Source organism: Diadema setosum, chromosome 7 (assembly GCF_964275005.1).
Source record: "Diadema setosum chromosome 7, eeDiaSeto1, whole genome shotgun sequence".
NCBI classification, from domain to species: Eukaryota; Metazoa; Echinodermata; class Echinoidea; order Diadematoida; family Diadematidae; genus Diadema; species Diadema setosum.
In genome coordinates this window covers 36774314-36789038 of record NC_092691.1, presented here as the reverse complement: position 1 = coordinate 36789038, position 14725 = coordinate 36774314, and the positions used below count along the sequence as shown (strand labels likewise).

The following is a 14725-nucleotide window of genomic DNA, read 5'->3' as shown; positions in this document are numbered from 1 at the left end:
CTTTAATAATTAGTTTCTTTTCTCAATTGTGTATTTCTTACTAAAATTTCTTTTGGTCACAACTTCACACCAGCTCTGATGCTGTTAGTATTAAAAGGGACAAACATGCGTCAACTTAAAGTTGACGCATGTTTGTCCCTTTTTTTTTCAATCCTGGGAGAAGCCTGCCATGCTTGCCTTACCCCGAACGTTTGCCATAAGCACTGAGCGTCAAAGCAGCATGGGACTTATTTATAGTCGGAGTCTGTGATGTGAGACTAAGCCTGACAGTCAAGTGGCTTCTGTGTGTACAATGAGTAGAGAACGCTCCAGAGAGTCGGGAAGCAAGGAGAAAAATAAAAGAAGGCAAAAACCAGGTCACGTTAAACAAGACGGTGCCCTGTGAGTGGCTGGCTGCGGATGAAGTGGGCTGGCCTTAGCCAGCCAGTGAGGTTTGTTCTGTCCCCCCCCCCCCCCCCTTTCTGTTTTGCAACTCTTACACAGAACTACAGCTATGTGAGCCTACATTGTACAATACCTACACCGCACAGGGTAGCGAACTCGCTAGCTTTGTCATGCCACTAGGTACAGGATATTTTTTCCCCCTGAATAGTGGGGAAGTCTTGCTCACAGATTGGTGCAGACTGAGCTCGCTGCTCTGACGGCTAGTCTAGTGCGTACCAGGCTTAGCAAGGAAGCCCGTCCTGAGACGTTCAGAGAGAGAGAGTTCAAACTTCGCTGTCACCCCGCGACGGTTCCTTGTTGAACTAATCAGGATGGATACCTTCTAAGTGGTTGGTTCATCTGGCGTTAATTGGAACCCCCGTTTATTTATTCTTCATCTCTAATTTTTCCCCCCTGCCTTTTTAGGGGGAGGGTGAAGTGTCGCGGCTGATACCACGAGCTGCTTGAAATCATTAGGGTGCATTTAGATCTGCTCATGCTGAAAAAAGGGTGATAAGGAGGGCAAATTTTGCCGTATCATCCGGTCAAGTATTTCTACTCCAGAATTTAATTTGTGGTCACCTGATTCTTTACTGTGCTTAAAATAAGGAGGATGAGCACCCTACAGGGATGTGATTTGTGGCCACAGAGAATGTGATGTCAGAACATTTTGGAACTTGATGATGTGAAAAGCGTCTGGATTTATCTGTCGGTGGAGTTCATTTGGCGCATCTCGTTGATCATCTGTCAATTTTGGAATCATCACATACAGAAAGCATCTTTGTCACTGCACAGATATCACCATTCTGATTCTGGGTGGGGCCTAAACCGGAATAATATCTACCTGAGCTGAAAAACTGGTGAAGAAATGGAGAGAACTTCAAATGTGATTTTGATCCGGGTGTTTCTTCTGACAACTTTGCACATCTTTGGGGTCTGTGGAACATCAGTTGAATATGAGGTAAGAAAAACCAGATATGTTTTTGTGTCATTTTTTTTCCCAGAAAGATGGAATATGTTCAATCAAGATATGGTGAGCACTTTTGAGTTGAAAAATCACTAATGTCCATTTTTTCGTGTTGTTATCACTCAGCAACTCTAGTGAAATTTTGTGCAATTGTATACTATTTTGAGCCATATGTGTGTGTGTGTGTGTTTGTGTGTAGACAAGGAAAACCCGGGAGATTTCGCACTTGCTTGCATCCTGTAGTTCGTGAGGCTGCAAGCATCCCGTAGAGATTGTACTTGCCGTTTAATCGTAGGGGAGCTGGATGACAGCAGATGCGGACTTGGGACGTCAAGAGCATCTGGGAACCCAATCATGTGCATTTAACTGCATCCCGACTCCCCCATAGACGACGGATCAAATTAATGGAGTGATTAGTTTGCGCAAATTGGCGGGTCGACACGAAGTCATAAGAGGCTGAGGGTTTTTTTCCTTGTTAAAGTCTTATTTTCTTTTTCCACCGTAGGACCTCACATTGATTTACTAACCTTTCTTCCACCTGTAGCAAGTTTTATGACACCGGCCTATTGTCAAAATATTTTCCTGAGAGTTAGTCACCTGTAGCAATGTTCCATTCATGTTCTCGACTGTCTTTGAAGGGGAGGTCAGTGACCTAATGTTGACCCAGAAATAGTCTTCATAATATACAACTTGGTAAACTTGTCATTATTACCTGCTCAAGATACATAATGTAATCATTAAGATGATGTGCTGTAAAGATATACCTCATTCTGTCACGGACAACATTGTCTGATGAAAGTGCACAAATAATTTTGTGCATGAGCTCAAGAATATTTTCCCCTGTTTTCCCCTTTTCAAAACAAACTATCATGTTCTGAGTAAAAATGATACTATGCTGTAAATATGGGACATGGTACACTGAGAACACTTTGCATTCACCTGGGTGGATAAGATCTTTTAGAACTTTTGCAGAAACTTTCTTTTGCTGTTGGAAAAAAAAAAAGGTTTCAGAAGAAAGCTGCAACTGAACTCTTTTCCATAATATAAAAGATGATCTATGTGCCTTTGACTCAAAGTTTGAAAATTTCCGGTGCATAGATGGAAGCAGATTGGTTGATTGATATTTACATCAAGGATTCAGCAATTATGATTGATAGAGAAGAGCATCAAGTACTGGAGCCAAGTACCTTGTAGACCTGTGATAACCCAATATCAATCCACTCTCAGCACAATCTCCATCTCAGCCGTAAACCACCACTCTTTCTACAAAGAAGCACATGATCCCTTCTGCCGGTAAACATACATGTACCAATGATTTGGAAGCACAACTGCTGAGCTGTTGGATATAAAGTACAAAAAGAAGTCACATGTAGTAACCCAGGGTTGAAAAATTTCTCAAACTTTTGAGTCCTTTTATTATTGTCCAATGAATAGCCCTGTGTGTTGCTACAGCTGTAGGTTTCATGAAATTAAGTGGATGTCTATTCTCGATATTAATTAGGCTCTTTATAATGTGGAATACGTGCATTAAGACATGACTTAGTGATTATTCATGATACAGATATATTTCTTCCCCGTTGTGTACCTTCAGATAACTTTGTGTCAATTGGCTAGGCATAAAGAGATAAGATAGTGTAGAATTTTGTGTGTACATGTATGTGGAGTTGTACCAGTAGTATCATTATTTACTTTTCTGATATGGCTGTGTATGAATAGTTCAATTGGTTGTGACCATTTGGGAATATATTTCTTTTTTCTTCTTCTTCTTTTCTTTTGACAGAGTTACATCAAGAACGAAAATGTGGGATGTAATTGCCCATATAAATTCCTATGTACATGTAAAGAGATCCCGCCCTGAATATGTAGACCCCATATGTTTTGTGAATCAGAATCATTTCTTAAAGTCAGTGAAATAGATGATGTAAATAGATTATGTACTCAGGCAAAATGAATGCTTGGTCATGTGTGCGCTCGCAACTAATCATTTGATTAGAAACTGCTTCTTCATTCTATAATTCTGTTTCATTCATCACATTGTGTTAGCATCGTTCCCAGACAGGAAAAAAAAAAAATCAAACACATGCACAAAAAAGCAAAAACATGACACTTACAATTTAAAAAAAAAAATCACAAAACAAAGTAACATTTTCACAGAGTTTTGAGTTCTCTTTCATTCATTTTGGGAAGTCATAATATTGTGTAACTAATGTCTCAGTTTCCAAATAACTGCTTTAAATGAAGATGAGGAAGGAGGATGGGTAGGAGTGGAGGTAGAGATAAAAAAAAGTGTTCTGTCGATGATGAAGTGAGCATATAATATCTCTCACTCGAAAGCACGATCATAAAAATCTCTGTACCAATGAACACATGGCCCATATGAGTATGATGTAGATTAATTCAAAAGGTCTTCTTTCCTCCTTTTTTGAGGAGCAGTGCTCAATCCGTCAGCGCAAACTGACTGTCCGTGTCTTTTGGTTCCGTTTTGGAGCCGAGGGGGAGAGTATGTCAGTTGTCGCCCTAGTCGTCCTGCTCGAGAAAGGGGTCGGAGTTGGCGAAATGAGGACCATAGCATCCTTACTCCTTCTTTCCCCTTCCTATTGTCTAGTTGACTTTATGCTGTCCGATGAAATCAAGAATATATACGATTTTGAAATAAAGCACAACATAGCTATTTCATGAAAACATTTCTGTTGTATCTAATGTTATGTGCCTTCATCTTATGCATACATGCATGTCTGTGTCTACACCGAGTCATTTGTGCATGCCATCTTCATTGTTGTTCCTTGAAATTAGGTTATTCATTTGATATGAGTTCTCTGTCCATGTATTAAAAAAGTAAAAAAGAGTAAAAATCTATGTGCTTGAGAAAGTTAATAAAGTCAGTAAAAAAAAGAGAGAGAGGGTGATGATGATGAACCTGACTATCCAACATTCTTCCAAACAACATCCATTCATCCTCTTCAGATGGAGGGGCACATGATTGAAAGTCAAATTCATTGGCATGAATTCTCTTTAGACAAAATATCTGAAATAATTATGCTAGATTACTCTTTTGTACTGTAGTCATAGAGACTGAGCCATCTTCATTTGTTCAGGTTTTGTAGACAATGAAATGCTCGGAAACTCATTTGTGAGTGTGGACGGATGGTTATTTCAAAAATAATAACCCCAAGCAATCAGTATGTAAAAGGACAGACTAATTTCTTACTACCTGCCATGGACTAGAACCACCTCTGCATTGTGTGTGCACATTGATCTAGTTTGCATGACATTGTTATGCGTGAAATCCCCTCTTCTATTTTCAGTTGATACCATGTGGCTTTAACATTAATGGCATCTGTCCTTTTTATATCTCAGCTATTTAAACTTTACGTTCGCTTAAGGGCTGGTGTCCGCCCTTTCCGTCTTAGGCTAAAAAAAAAAAAAAAAAGAGTCAACTATTGCATTCTTCTTTTCTCATCCCTTCAGTAGGGAATTTGAGAGGATTGGAAATTTGAACATGATACAATCCTGTGACAGTCTGGAGTGATCAAGGGGAATTATGGTTTTGGTTGAAAGCATATTTGCTTATTCCCTTGTTTTTCACTGTTACCGGGTACCACCCCGGAAACTACATTCCACCCAGTGTTTCAATTAATTAAGTTTTCCACTGATAAATTAATTAAGTTGTTAGAAATTAAGGGAAATGATGAATATAATTTAACAGAGGGATAAAATGTTTGTTTTTTTATATTTCTATTGCATTACTGGTTAGATTTCAATTGAGAAGAAAAAGAAGAAAAAAAAATCAAGAACATGAATACATCAGCAGGGGCACAAATACCATATCTTTTGATGTTTTATCGCATAAAAAAAAAAAAAAATTAATAAAATCTGAGCGTTGGCTTTTGAAGTACATTGACTATTATCATATACCCCATAATGCATTACAATGGGGCATGAAATACGAGATAACATACACTCAAACAGTAAGTTTTGCATAGACAGATGAATGTGTGTCTCTGTAAGCAATGTTTATGTTTCGATGTCACTGATATGGTGTAGTACAGTTGTAGCTGACTCATGATGGATGTGTGAGCAATACAGAACCGAGACTGTTACGCAACTCTTACTGTACATTTCTGCATGGTTTAGCTTCACAACAGATGCATTACCAAACCCAACATGCATAGTGGCAGCTGTGAAAGAATGTACACTCACATACAGTCAAGCTTTGCTCTTTTTGTTCAATTTCCATCACTTTAGGAAACAGGAGCTGAATACTGTCAAATAAAAGGAATGTGCTCTGGGTAGCCCAAACCTGCTGGTTTTGTCAAATAAAATACTAAATTAATGAATTTTGCTCAAGTTTTGATTGCAACTGATTTGACAATTGATTTTGATACACCAATCAGTTGCAATAAAAATACCAAGTACATAGTCACTAAGGATTGAAAAGCAAATGATTTTCAAAAGTGTTGTTAAAAAAAAACAGTACTGCATGAGATTATATCATTTTTTGACCAAGTACTTTCCTCTCTGTTGTTGCACCACTTACTACACATTTAAAAGTAATTTAAGTATCTTAAACTATCTGAAATGAAAATATATTATCACAGCCCTTCACCAAATTTGAAATTTACTTTTTATTCACTGTGGACCTTTCATAACAGACAGGTCATGCTTGAAAATAAGGGCATGTCTCACAAAATTATTCCTTTAATTGGTAGAGGCATGTGGATTTCAGTTGAGACACGCAATCAAGCAGCTGATTTCTCCAATCATTTGGCTGACATTCAGTTGAGACGGTATCCTAGGCAGGACTGTAGACGGGGATTTGAGGTAGCAGCATTGTTAGGGAAGGTTGGGCAGACAAGCTGCGATGAATTAATTATTATTTTCCGCATTCTTAGCACACGTCGAGAAAAGGCTTCCAGTTTGTAATGCCCCACTAAGCCGGCTTACACACTTCAATCCCTGTTTAGTCTCGGATGGGACGGATATGTATACAGCGTATACCCTCAAATTTTGTTTATTAGAAACAAATATCTAGAGTGATATCATTCCACACAATCCCGTGATAACAGAATTACCCTCCTTGCTAGTTTGTTGGCAACTTTTGATTTGAAAACAGATTCAGGTGATTGGAATCTTGAGGTGATTTAAAATAGAGATGCCACCCCTCATGTGCTACATTGTAGGTATTGTTTTAGGATAAGAAGTAAAGATCATGTCAAACATAGAGTTGAGTTAAAGTTCACAGTATGTAAGTAAATGTTTATTTCTTTCTTGTCATGGTTGAACAGTGACCAAACAACTGTTGCTTTCAAGAAAAAAAAAAAAACCCACACAAGACCAAAAAAAAAAAAAAAATGTAGAAGTTTACATATGGCTAGATGGAAAAGTGGTGCAAGTTTATTTGAAGCATAGATGTCATTAAACAAAGTAAATATATTGAATAGAACTCACAGTTTAGGTGAAGTGTTGAACACCCTAGCTTCCTAGCTGACTGCTGTCATACAGTGATTCATGTTTTAATCTAGAAGTGGAGACATGTACCCCTTGTCGTTCTTTTCTATAACAAACAGAAAAAAAAGAGTTTGGGACTCTCTGCCACAAATTAAGGCAAATCTGGTGAAAATGTGATCATTATTCCCAGAGGCCCCTTCTTTTGGCAATTATATAGTTGTTTGTTTTATTCTTCAAATGTGTGATACACTTTACACTCAGTATAAATTGTCATGACTCTCGTAATGGAATTGGAGAGCACATTACCCTAGCCTAGTTATGTGAAACACTTGACTGCATGTTCCATGAGTGATAAAGCTGCTCAAGTGTTCTTCGCTTTGCATTGTGTGGTGTTCATTTCGCCATGAACTTCCCTGGCGAACTGATTGTCAAGGTAAGATGTCTCGTGTCCTGCCCGAGCATTCACCCCGTCACACCGTTTGACATTCAGGGGGTACTGACATCCAGTACACTATACTATTGTTTGACTGTACGCCTTTCTATAGAAGTGTGTAAATTTCATTTAACTATTCTGTTTATTGCATTCACTTTATATTCATACATTGTCCTTTGCAGACACATTTAGTATCCTTTGCCACTGTGAAACCAGTCATAAGACTTGCCTGGCCTAGCAGTCGCTTAAGAGGGCTCAAAGAAAGCCATTTTTGTACAAGCATACACAAGTAACATTGACAGAAGAACATGCAAGAAATAACTGCTCCAAATTTCCAAAATTGCCCAAAAATTTGACACAGGGCCTTTTACTGGTCTGCTGGACATTTTGAGTGTCATTCTGCCTTGTGTCTTTCAAGCAGATATCTAGGCCTACATGGTTTAGCTGATGGTGAGATTTGATCTGACTTTGTCATCTGCATAATATTTCTTGTGTTGTTTTCTTTGAAGTTTATTCGTAGGTTTAAGGGGAAAATGTCTGCAAGAGGCATTCAGTTGTTGTGTTATTCTGTTATTGTAAAGTCTACAGCACAGGTGATCTGTACTTATGATAAATCTCACAGTGACCCATGTGTTATTGACCGTGGCTGCCCTGAAGAAATAACAGAGTGACAGTAACAGGCTAGAGCTCACATTCCATAAAAAATACTCTAACCTGCCCAAATTTGTTTCTATAGTGCTTTTGTGCTTATTCTTTTGTTTGTTTTATCATCGAAATCACAGTGAAGTTATAACATGTATACCTCAAATTGTTGAGAGCAATCAGAAGCTGGTTGTGACAGTGATGCCTGTACTCTCTGACCTTCTACAGAAAAGCTTTGAGTGGACAATCCTGTTGATGCAGGTGCAATCTATGTTGTTACCATCAAATGATGTGGTTGCGCTCCTGGGGTAATGATAAAACTGGCTCTCAAAATCACACGGCCAGCCATCAGCGCTGAAATAAAACTCGTAAACTGCCTTAGACCAGGTGTGGCTTGATATTTTAATGGTGACACACAATTGGTGTCAGTGCCTGTTTGGTAGAGATGATTGTCATATTGGTGCGAGGGAAGTGAGCTGAAGTTTGAGGTCACATGTGCAGGTGCTTGCCACTAAAAAAGAACATGTTTTTTGCAACAGCTGCAAGTATTCCATCACCCCTCATCCGTTATCTGTGGGACAGATCGCAAATTTTTGAACAGGAGGTATAGGTATGTGCTTCCTGCTGTGAGAATTTCAAACAATGTCATCTTCAAAACCAAATATTTTCATGTTTTGAAGTAGTTGCAAAAAACAACAACACAGAGATCTCTGAAATTGACATGAACAATTGGTGATATTAAATGCACCTGTCAGCAAGGCCCTAGGTTTGTTGACAAGTTGCTACCTGGAACACTGGACAAAATCTTTGGGCTTGCTTGTGATTGTGTGCTGCTATCTAGGACTCTTGTCATATTCTTTGCCTCATCAAGAATGAAGAGGTGTGTCATGGTTACTTCACATCTGGAGAGATGTCATGTCCAAATGATCTCAACTTCTTGTGAAATTCATGTCACATGCACGTTCCCTTTTTCTCCTTGAATGTTCCCCTTTTCAACGAGATGCTTTACACATGCTCTGGTACTCAAAAACATTTGGAGTTGATTTTTTGAAGAAGAACTACAAAGAAATACAGAAATTAGTGTGACCTGGGAGAGACAAAGTGAAATTGGCTGGTTGCCGTGACAACTATCCTGTGTTTGGATCACGTACCCTTCTTGACACAGTGCAATTCTTTGTTTTGTCTGCTGCGATAGGAAATGACAGGCAGATACAATCAGTCCAGCCGAGCGGTGATCAGATCGTCAGTGGGTGAGAGTGCGAATGATACGTCTAGAGGATCGGATTAGTGCCATGAACTATTGACAAAGAATCGGATGTCCTGTTTTCTCTCCCGTCTGGTGGGGGGAAGGGGGATCGTGGAGGGGTGCAGCTTAGGAGCTCAATCCTCTGCTCAGACCACTACACCACCACCACCACTATTGTGTTGCTGGACAAGTGTTTGGATGTCTGGAGTGACCTGCAAATACATGTATCCCCTTGCTTTCCTCAGTGCACATAATTCATGACTTCATTCTGGAGCCCCTCTTCCAAGGCAACTTTTAAAGGGATGGTACAGTATTGGTGGAGATGAGAGTTGGGCTTTTAACTTTTTGCGAGATACCAAGAAAACACTTATGATATAGTACAAAGCATACCATTTTAAGAGGAATTCAAAGTCTATTTGATGAAAATCGGGTTTGGAATGACTAAAACATCCAAAAACAAAGTAAAATAAAGCAATCGTAATAAAGTGTGGGTCCCACACTTTATTAGAATCACTCTTTTTTGGATATCTCAGCCATTTCAAAACCAATTTTCATCAAATAAATGTTAAATTCCTCATAAAATTACATGCTCTTTCATATTTCATAAGAGGTTTCTCATTATCTCACACACACACACAAAAAAAAAAAAAACGTAAGAAACCTGAAATTAGGTCTCAACCAAAACTAGACAATAAGTAAAATAGACCGACATTAAAAGGGACATCTAAAAATCAAATCTGTGTGATGTATGATATGTGCCTTTTGTAGCACAGGAAGCTTAAGAAATAATCGTGTACTACAAGAATTTGAACAATCTTAGTTTCCTGGCCTTCCATCATGTCAGGAAAAGAAGACAAAAAATGAAAAAGGAAACATGAGCACATCCTCTGCAGTTCAGAACATGCACTATTTTTAATCACATACAGGAAGCTTTTGATATGATTGTTATTCCAAATGAATATAAACATTGTTCATTTCCTGGCCTTTCTTCAAGTTTCACCCATTCTTCATTTTACAATAGGAGATTTAGGCTTCTAGTTCTACCAACCTTTACTGACTTGCTGCAGCATCCTTTATTTTGTTTCTCCTTCTTAGCCATTAATTCTTCCATAGCCAAAAATCTGATGTGACTGTTAAAAAATATGAAACGTTAACATAATTGGGGGGGGGGGCCCTCGGGGTCTCAAATTCATTAATCCGTATTCTCACATCTCATTAAGATAATGTAGTGTTGGAGTTACTGGCTGATAAACGGCAATCAGTGTACAATGTACATCAATCATGTGACTTTTTTAGTCAATGTATAGGCGTACCAGTTATTTTCCTTCCATATGCAGACAAAAAACCACAAGGAAAACGTGCAATTATAACATACAGTCCTACTTTTTAAGCCCATGCAACTCAAGCATTTGATGCATTTGTCAAGAGGATTTAGAAAAGAAGGTGCTTCATTAGTTGACAGCTGACTGTCCACTAACTGATTGGTAAAATCAATTCTTGATGAGAAAAGATCAAAATTATTTGGCCATACCAATAACTGTGTTAATATTCTTTAATTTGCGTATGACATTACTAAGTTTTCATCATTTGAGTTTGATTTATTTTTGTAGTTACCATGATTAAGAATGCAATGAGGAGTTAAAGTCTAGGCCATCCCCTTTTAGAGCCAAGTTATGTAACCTGTTGTTCCACAACCAACAATAATTTACAACGTCAAGATGACAATTTCTCAGCCAGCCACGCTCATCTCGTTCTTCAAGAAGATTCTGCTGTCTCTTTCGTATCCCTTAACCTCCATTCCTGCCTTACAGACTCCTGATAAGTATTAAATGTAACGCTAGGACAGTACACCTCGATGCCCTCTCCCTATACTATCCCATGAATGCAGGCGATTGATAGCCATGCAGAATGCGAAGGACAAATATTAGGGGGAGAGCAAAGGGTTGAAGGTACATGGAATATTGAATGAGGAGCTGACAGGGTAATTCATTCTCTCCAACATAATCACTTTAACCCTTCCAGCCTCACTGTACTCTGAGATGCCACTGACATTATGGGCAATGCAGATTGCAAGAGCATTGACAGAGTTAGTGTGATGCAACCTCATCTTGCACACAATGATATGCATTATCTGCAATGGCATACTAAACCGTCTAATGTCAAGAAGTATGTGTAAATCAAATATGAGAGAGATTATGAGTGAGACAGGCTAGAAAAAAAAAATGAATGTGTGTTTGGTCTGGAATAAAGAAAGAGATCAAAAGATGAGGAAAGACAGAGAGAAAAATAAATAAATATATACATAGAGAGTAATTTTGGATAGAGAAAGATATAAATATATACATAGAGAGTAATTTTGGATAGATAAATATATAAATATATACATGTACGTAGAGAGTGATTTTGGATAGATAAATATATAAATATATACATAGAGAGTAATTTTGGGTAGATATATAAATATATGCATAGTAATTTTGGTTAGATAAATATATAGATAGATTGGAAGACAGAGAGAAAGAGATTTTAAATGGACAAAAAGACAATATTTTCCAGAGAAAATGGGGAAGCTATCACTTTTCTACACAAAGTCAAAGTGATCGAATTAAAGTGTATGACAAAAAAAGACTGGTGTATAAAAAGGTAGAAGTCCCGAATATTTTTGACCCCAATTGCATCCTGTAAAAGGCACAATAAAGGAACAAAATTGAAAACTTGATCAGCCTCCCAAGACAGAACCAAGCACAAGTCAAGAGTATAAAGGCAGCAGCTGTCTACAAGTTTCCAATATCATCACATAATTTCCATGACTGCAAATCAAACTGCAAAGTTTTTCCTCCAATGTGCCTTGGAGCCTGTAACCATAGCAACAATTTTCTGTGATGATATCACTTTCATACCTCACGACCTGAGGACCAAGTCATTTAAATACGAGGATTTTTTTTTTTTTTCTGGTAGATTGAAAGGCAAGCATGATGAGATATTTCCTGCTGACATTCTTACTCCTTTCTCATCACATTGCCTTGTTCCACCCGGATAATTCTCTCACATTTTCCTCCTGTAGAACAACAATCATGTGTTTTATCTTTGTCTTTCTAGGGGCCTAAGTAATAAAAGCTGTGCTTTTTATTTAGGCTTCCCAATTTTGGTTCTTATGAATACTACCATTGGTTGCAAGTGATGTTAGTAGTATTATTGTGTCAATTGTTTTAGTACTAAAGTTACCCCATGATAACGTGAGGTAAAAAAACAAGTTTTTAAATTTTTGTTAGTGTGTTTTGAATAGTATTATTGATTTATATTTTGATATGTCTGAGACTTTACCCATTGTAATTCCTTGAATCAAAGATATTTTTCCTGCTACAGAATTCTTGGCAGTTTATTCCCTGGTCCTGTTAATGCTTTCCCCTTTGGCCATTTTCTTGGAAAATACTACCTATTGATTTCTCCATAATGGCCTTGACCAGGCATCAAATTAATTAAGTCTGTCACTCTAGATGAATATATCTGTCCAGTAGGTTCACATACAGTGTGTATACTAGGGGGACATAGAAAGGTCAATAGCCCTTGTGCCCCCCCCCCCCCATAAAAAGACTGCCAGCATTTAGCACCACCATGATTAAGACATACAATGTGTACATGTGATATTTGCATTTGCTTTCCTTTTGTGCATTACAGTACCATTTTTTTTTTCGGGGGGGGGGGGCATTACAGACCTTTTTTTCCTCTCCAATGTTTGTATTTAGATGAGATTCAGTATAATGTTTATAGTTGGAGACTTGAATTTGTCTAAGATAATGCAAAATTGGTTGTACTGCAAGGCCTTGAAGGGAAAAAAGAATCATTTTTCACAGGTGAATAGTTGGCCTATTTTCTGGTAGCTTTGGAAAAAGGGAATAGCTCAATTGAAGAAGTGCAGAGAGAGGTAACTGTGTTCTTATTTAATTCAGCTTCTCTTGCACAAGCTTCAGGAGATTGATAATGGAAATTTGCAGAACATATATCCAAACTGTCCTATCTTCTCAGAAAATGTCAAAAAGTGAAGAAAAAAATCTCGAGCATTTTTTATATATTTGTAAATTCATCAGTGAACCATGTCAGCTGTTATCTAATGATGTGAATACCAAGTTTTGCTGTTGTTGTCTTGTAAACTTCAGTGTCTAGCTCAGAAACAGATCACAACAGGTGTATTCACAGTTGGGGTGTTCATGAGAAAGTGCTGTTGAGCAAAAATGAACACAATATTCTTTTTCCACTGACATGGGAGTCTTGCACAAAATTTGTTTTTCACTGTTTGGCTTGTGCAGTCAACAAAGTAATCAATCCACAAACTTGTGTCTTTCCATTTGATTTGCTTGTGGGAGAATGATAGAAAATTGAATTGAGCTAAAAAAAAAAAAAAAGAGAATCTGTTCTTGTATGTATAAATGCCAACAGAAAAAAAAAATCCTATATTGGACAATAAAATGAAATCAGAATCGGAATTTATGTTTGTGTCATTCCCTTGTTGTACATTTTTAGTACAACTTGTCATCTGCCGTTTTGTAGTCACTATGATTTTTTTTCTTTACATGTGTACTGTATATGTGTACCACTTGAAATGGCCATTATCAGCATTATCATTATTATTGCTATTACCAGTATCATCACTTGTATTGTTTTTATTTGTCATTTGTCATCATCTCCATCACAATTATCATGATTACCAGGATTACTGCTATTATTTTGAAGTGGGAATAATTTCTAGAACATCAGTATCTTATTATTAATTAAAGGATATCAGTTTTCTTGAAGGTGATCTACAGGTGAATAGGTTGCAGACAGGGAGGATGTCCATCAATTCTTCTGCCCTGTTCACTCCTACAAATGTGTACCATGTCTTTACATCCGTACCCTCCTAGTATAAAGTAGATCCAACATGGAAATGGTAATCTGGACAGTATCTTGTCAACCTTCATAATGACTCTTCAAAAATTTCCTCGTGGTCACGTGAAAACACAAATCTATAAGGGAAAAATGGAAAAGGAAAGTGAACAAGAAATGGAAGATCAGCTGGAAATGTGCCAAGTGGCGCATGAGTTCAATTTTACTCTTCCTGACATGGAAAGTTATAAAATGCTTCTTTCAAAAAGAGTATGTGAGTAGTTTTTTTATTTTCCCCCTCAGGCTACCATTTAGAAATGAGCTTCTCTCTTCCTTATCCTGAAATGTACACATAACGACTGTCCATAATTTCCCATTAGAATTCATTATTCTGTGGTTTCGATAAGGAGTGTGGCAAATATCAGGATGTGACTTCAAATTATCCTGAATAAATATGTGTACGTGACAAAGTGTGAGTACTTGTTCCGCTATATAAGTGGAACAGAATTTTTATTATTTTACCCCAAGTTTGTCTAAAGATGTTGGCAACCAACTACAATGTTCAAACACATTTCTCCCTCCAAATTCTAAGAAACATACCGACTTTCAGAGTTGTCCAGCTTGAGTCATATATCTTCATGATTGACTTCTTTCAAAGAGAATTTCAAATCCTTTACCCAAATTGCAATCTCCCAGCAGTCCC

At 37.7% G+C, this 14725-nt stretch overlaps 1 protein-coding gene across 1 annotated transcript in view; it reads left to right on the top strand.

The window, feature by feature from the left end:
* Positions 1-1251: 1251 nt before the first annotated feature.
* Positions 1252-14725, top strand: part of LOC140231212 (ADAMTS-like protein 3) — a 221438-nt gene continuing 207964 nt past the window's right edge. Inside the window, exon 1 of the mRNA XM_072311358.1 lies at positions 1252-1384. Coding sequence (XP_072167459.1) covers positions 1292-1384 — 93 coding nt within the window. The 5' untranslated portion in view covers positions 1252-1291. The remainder of the gene's footprint in view (positions 1385-14725) is intronic.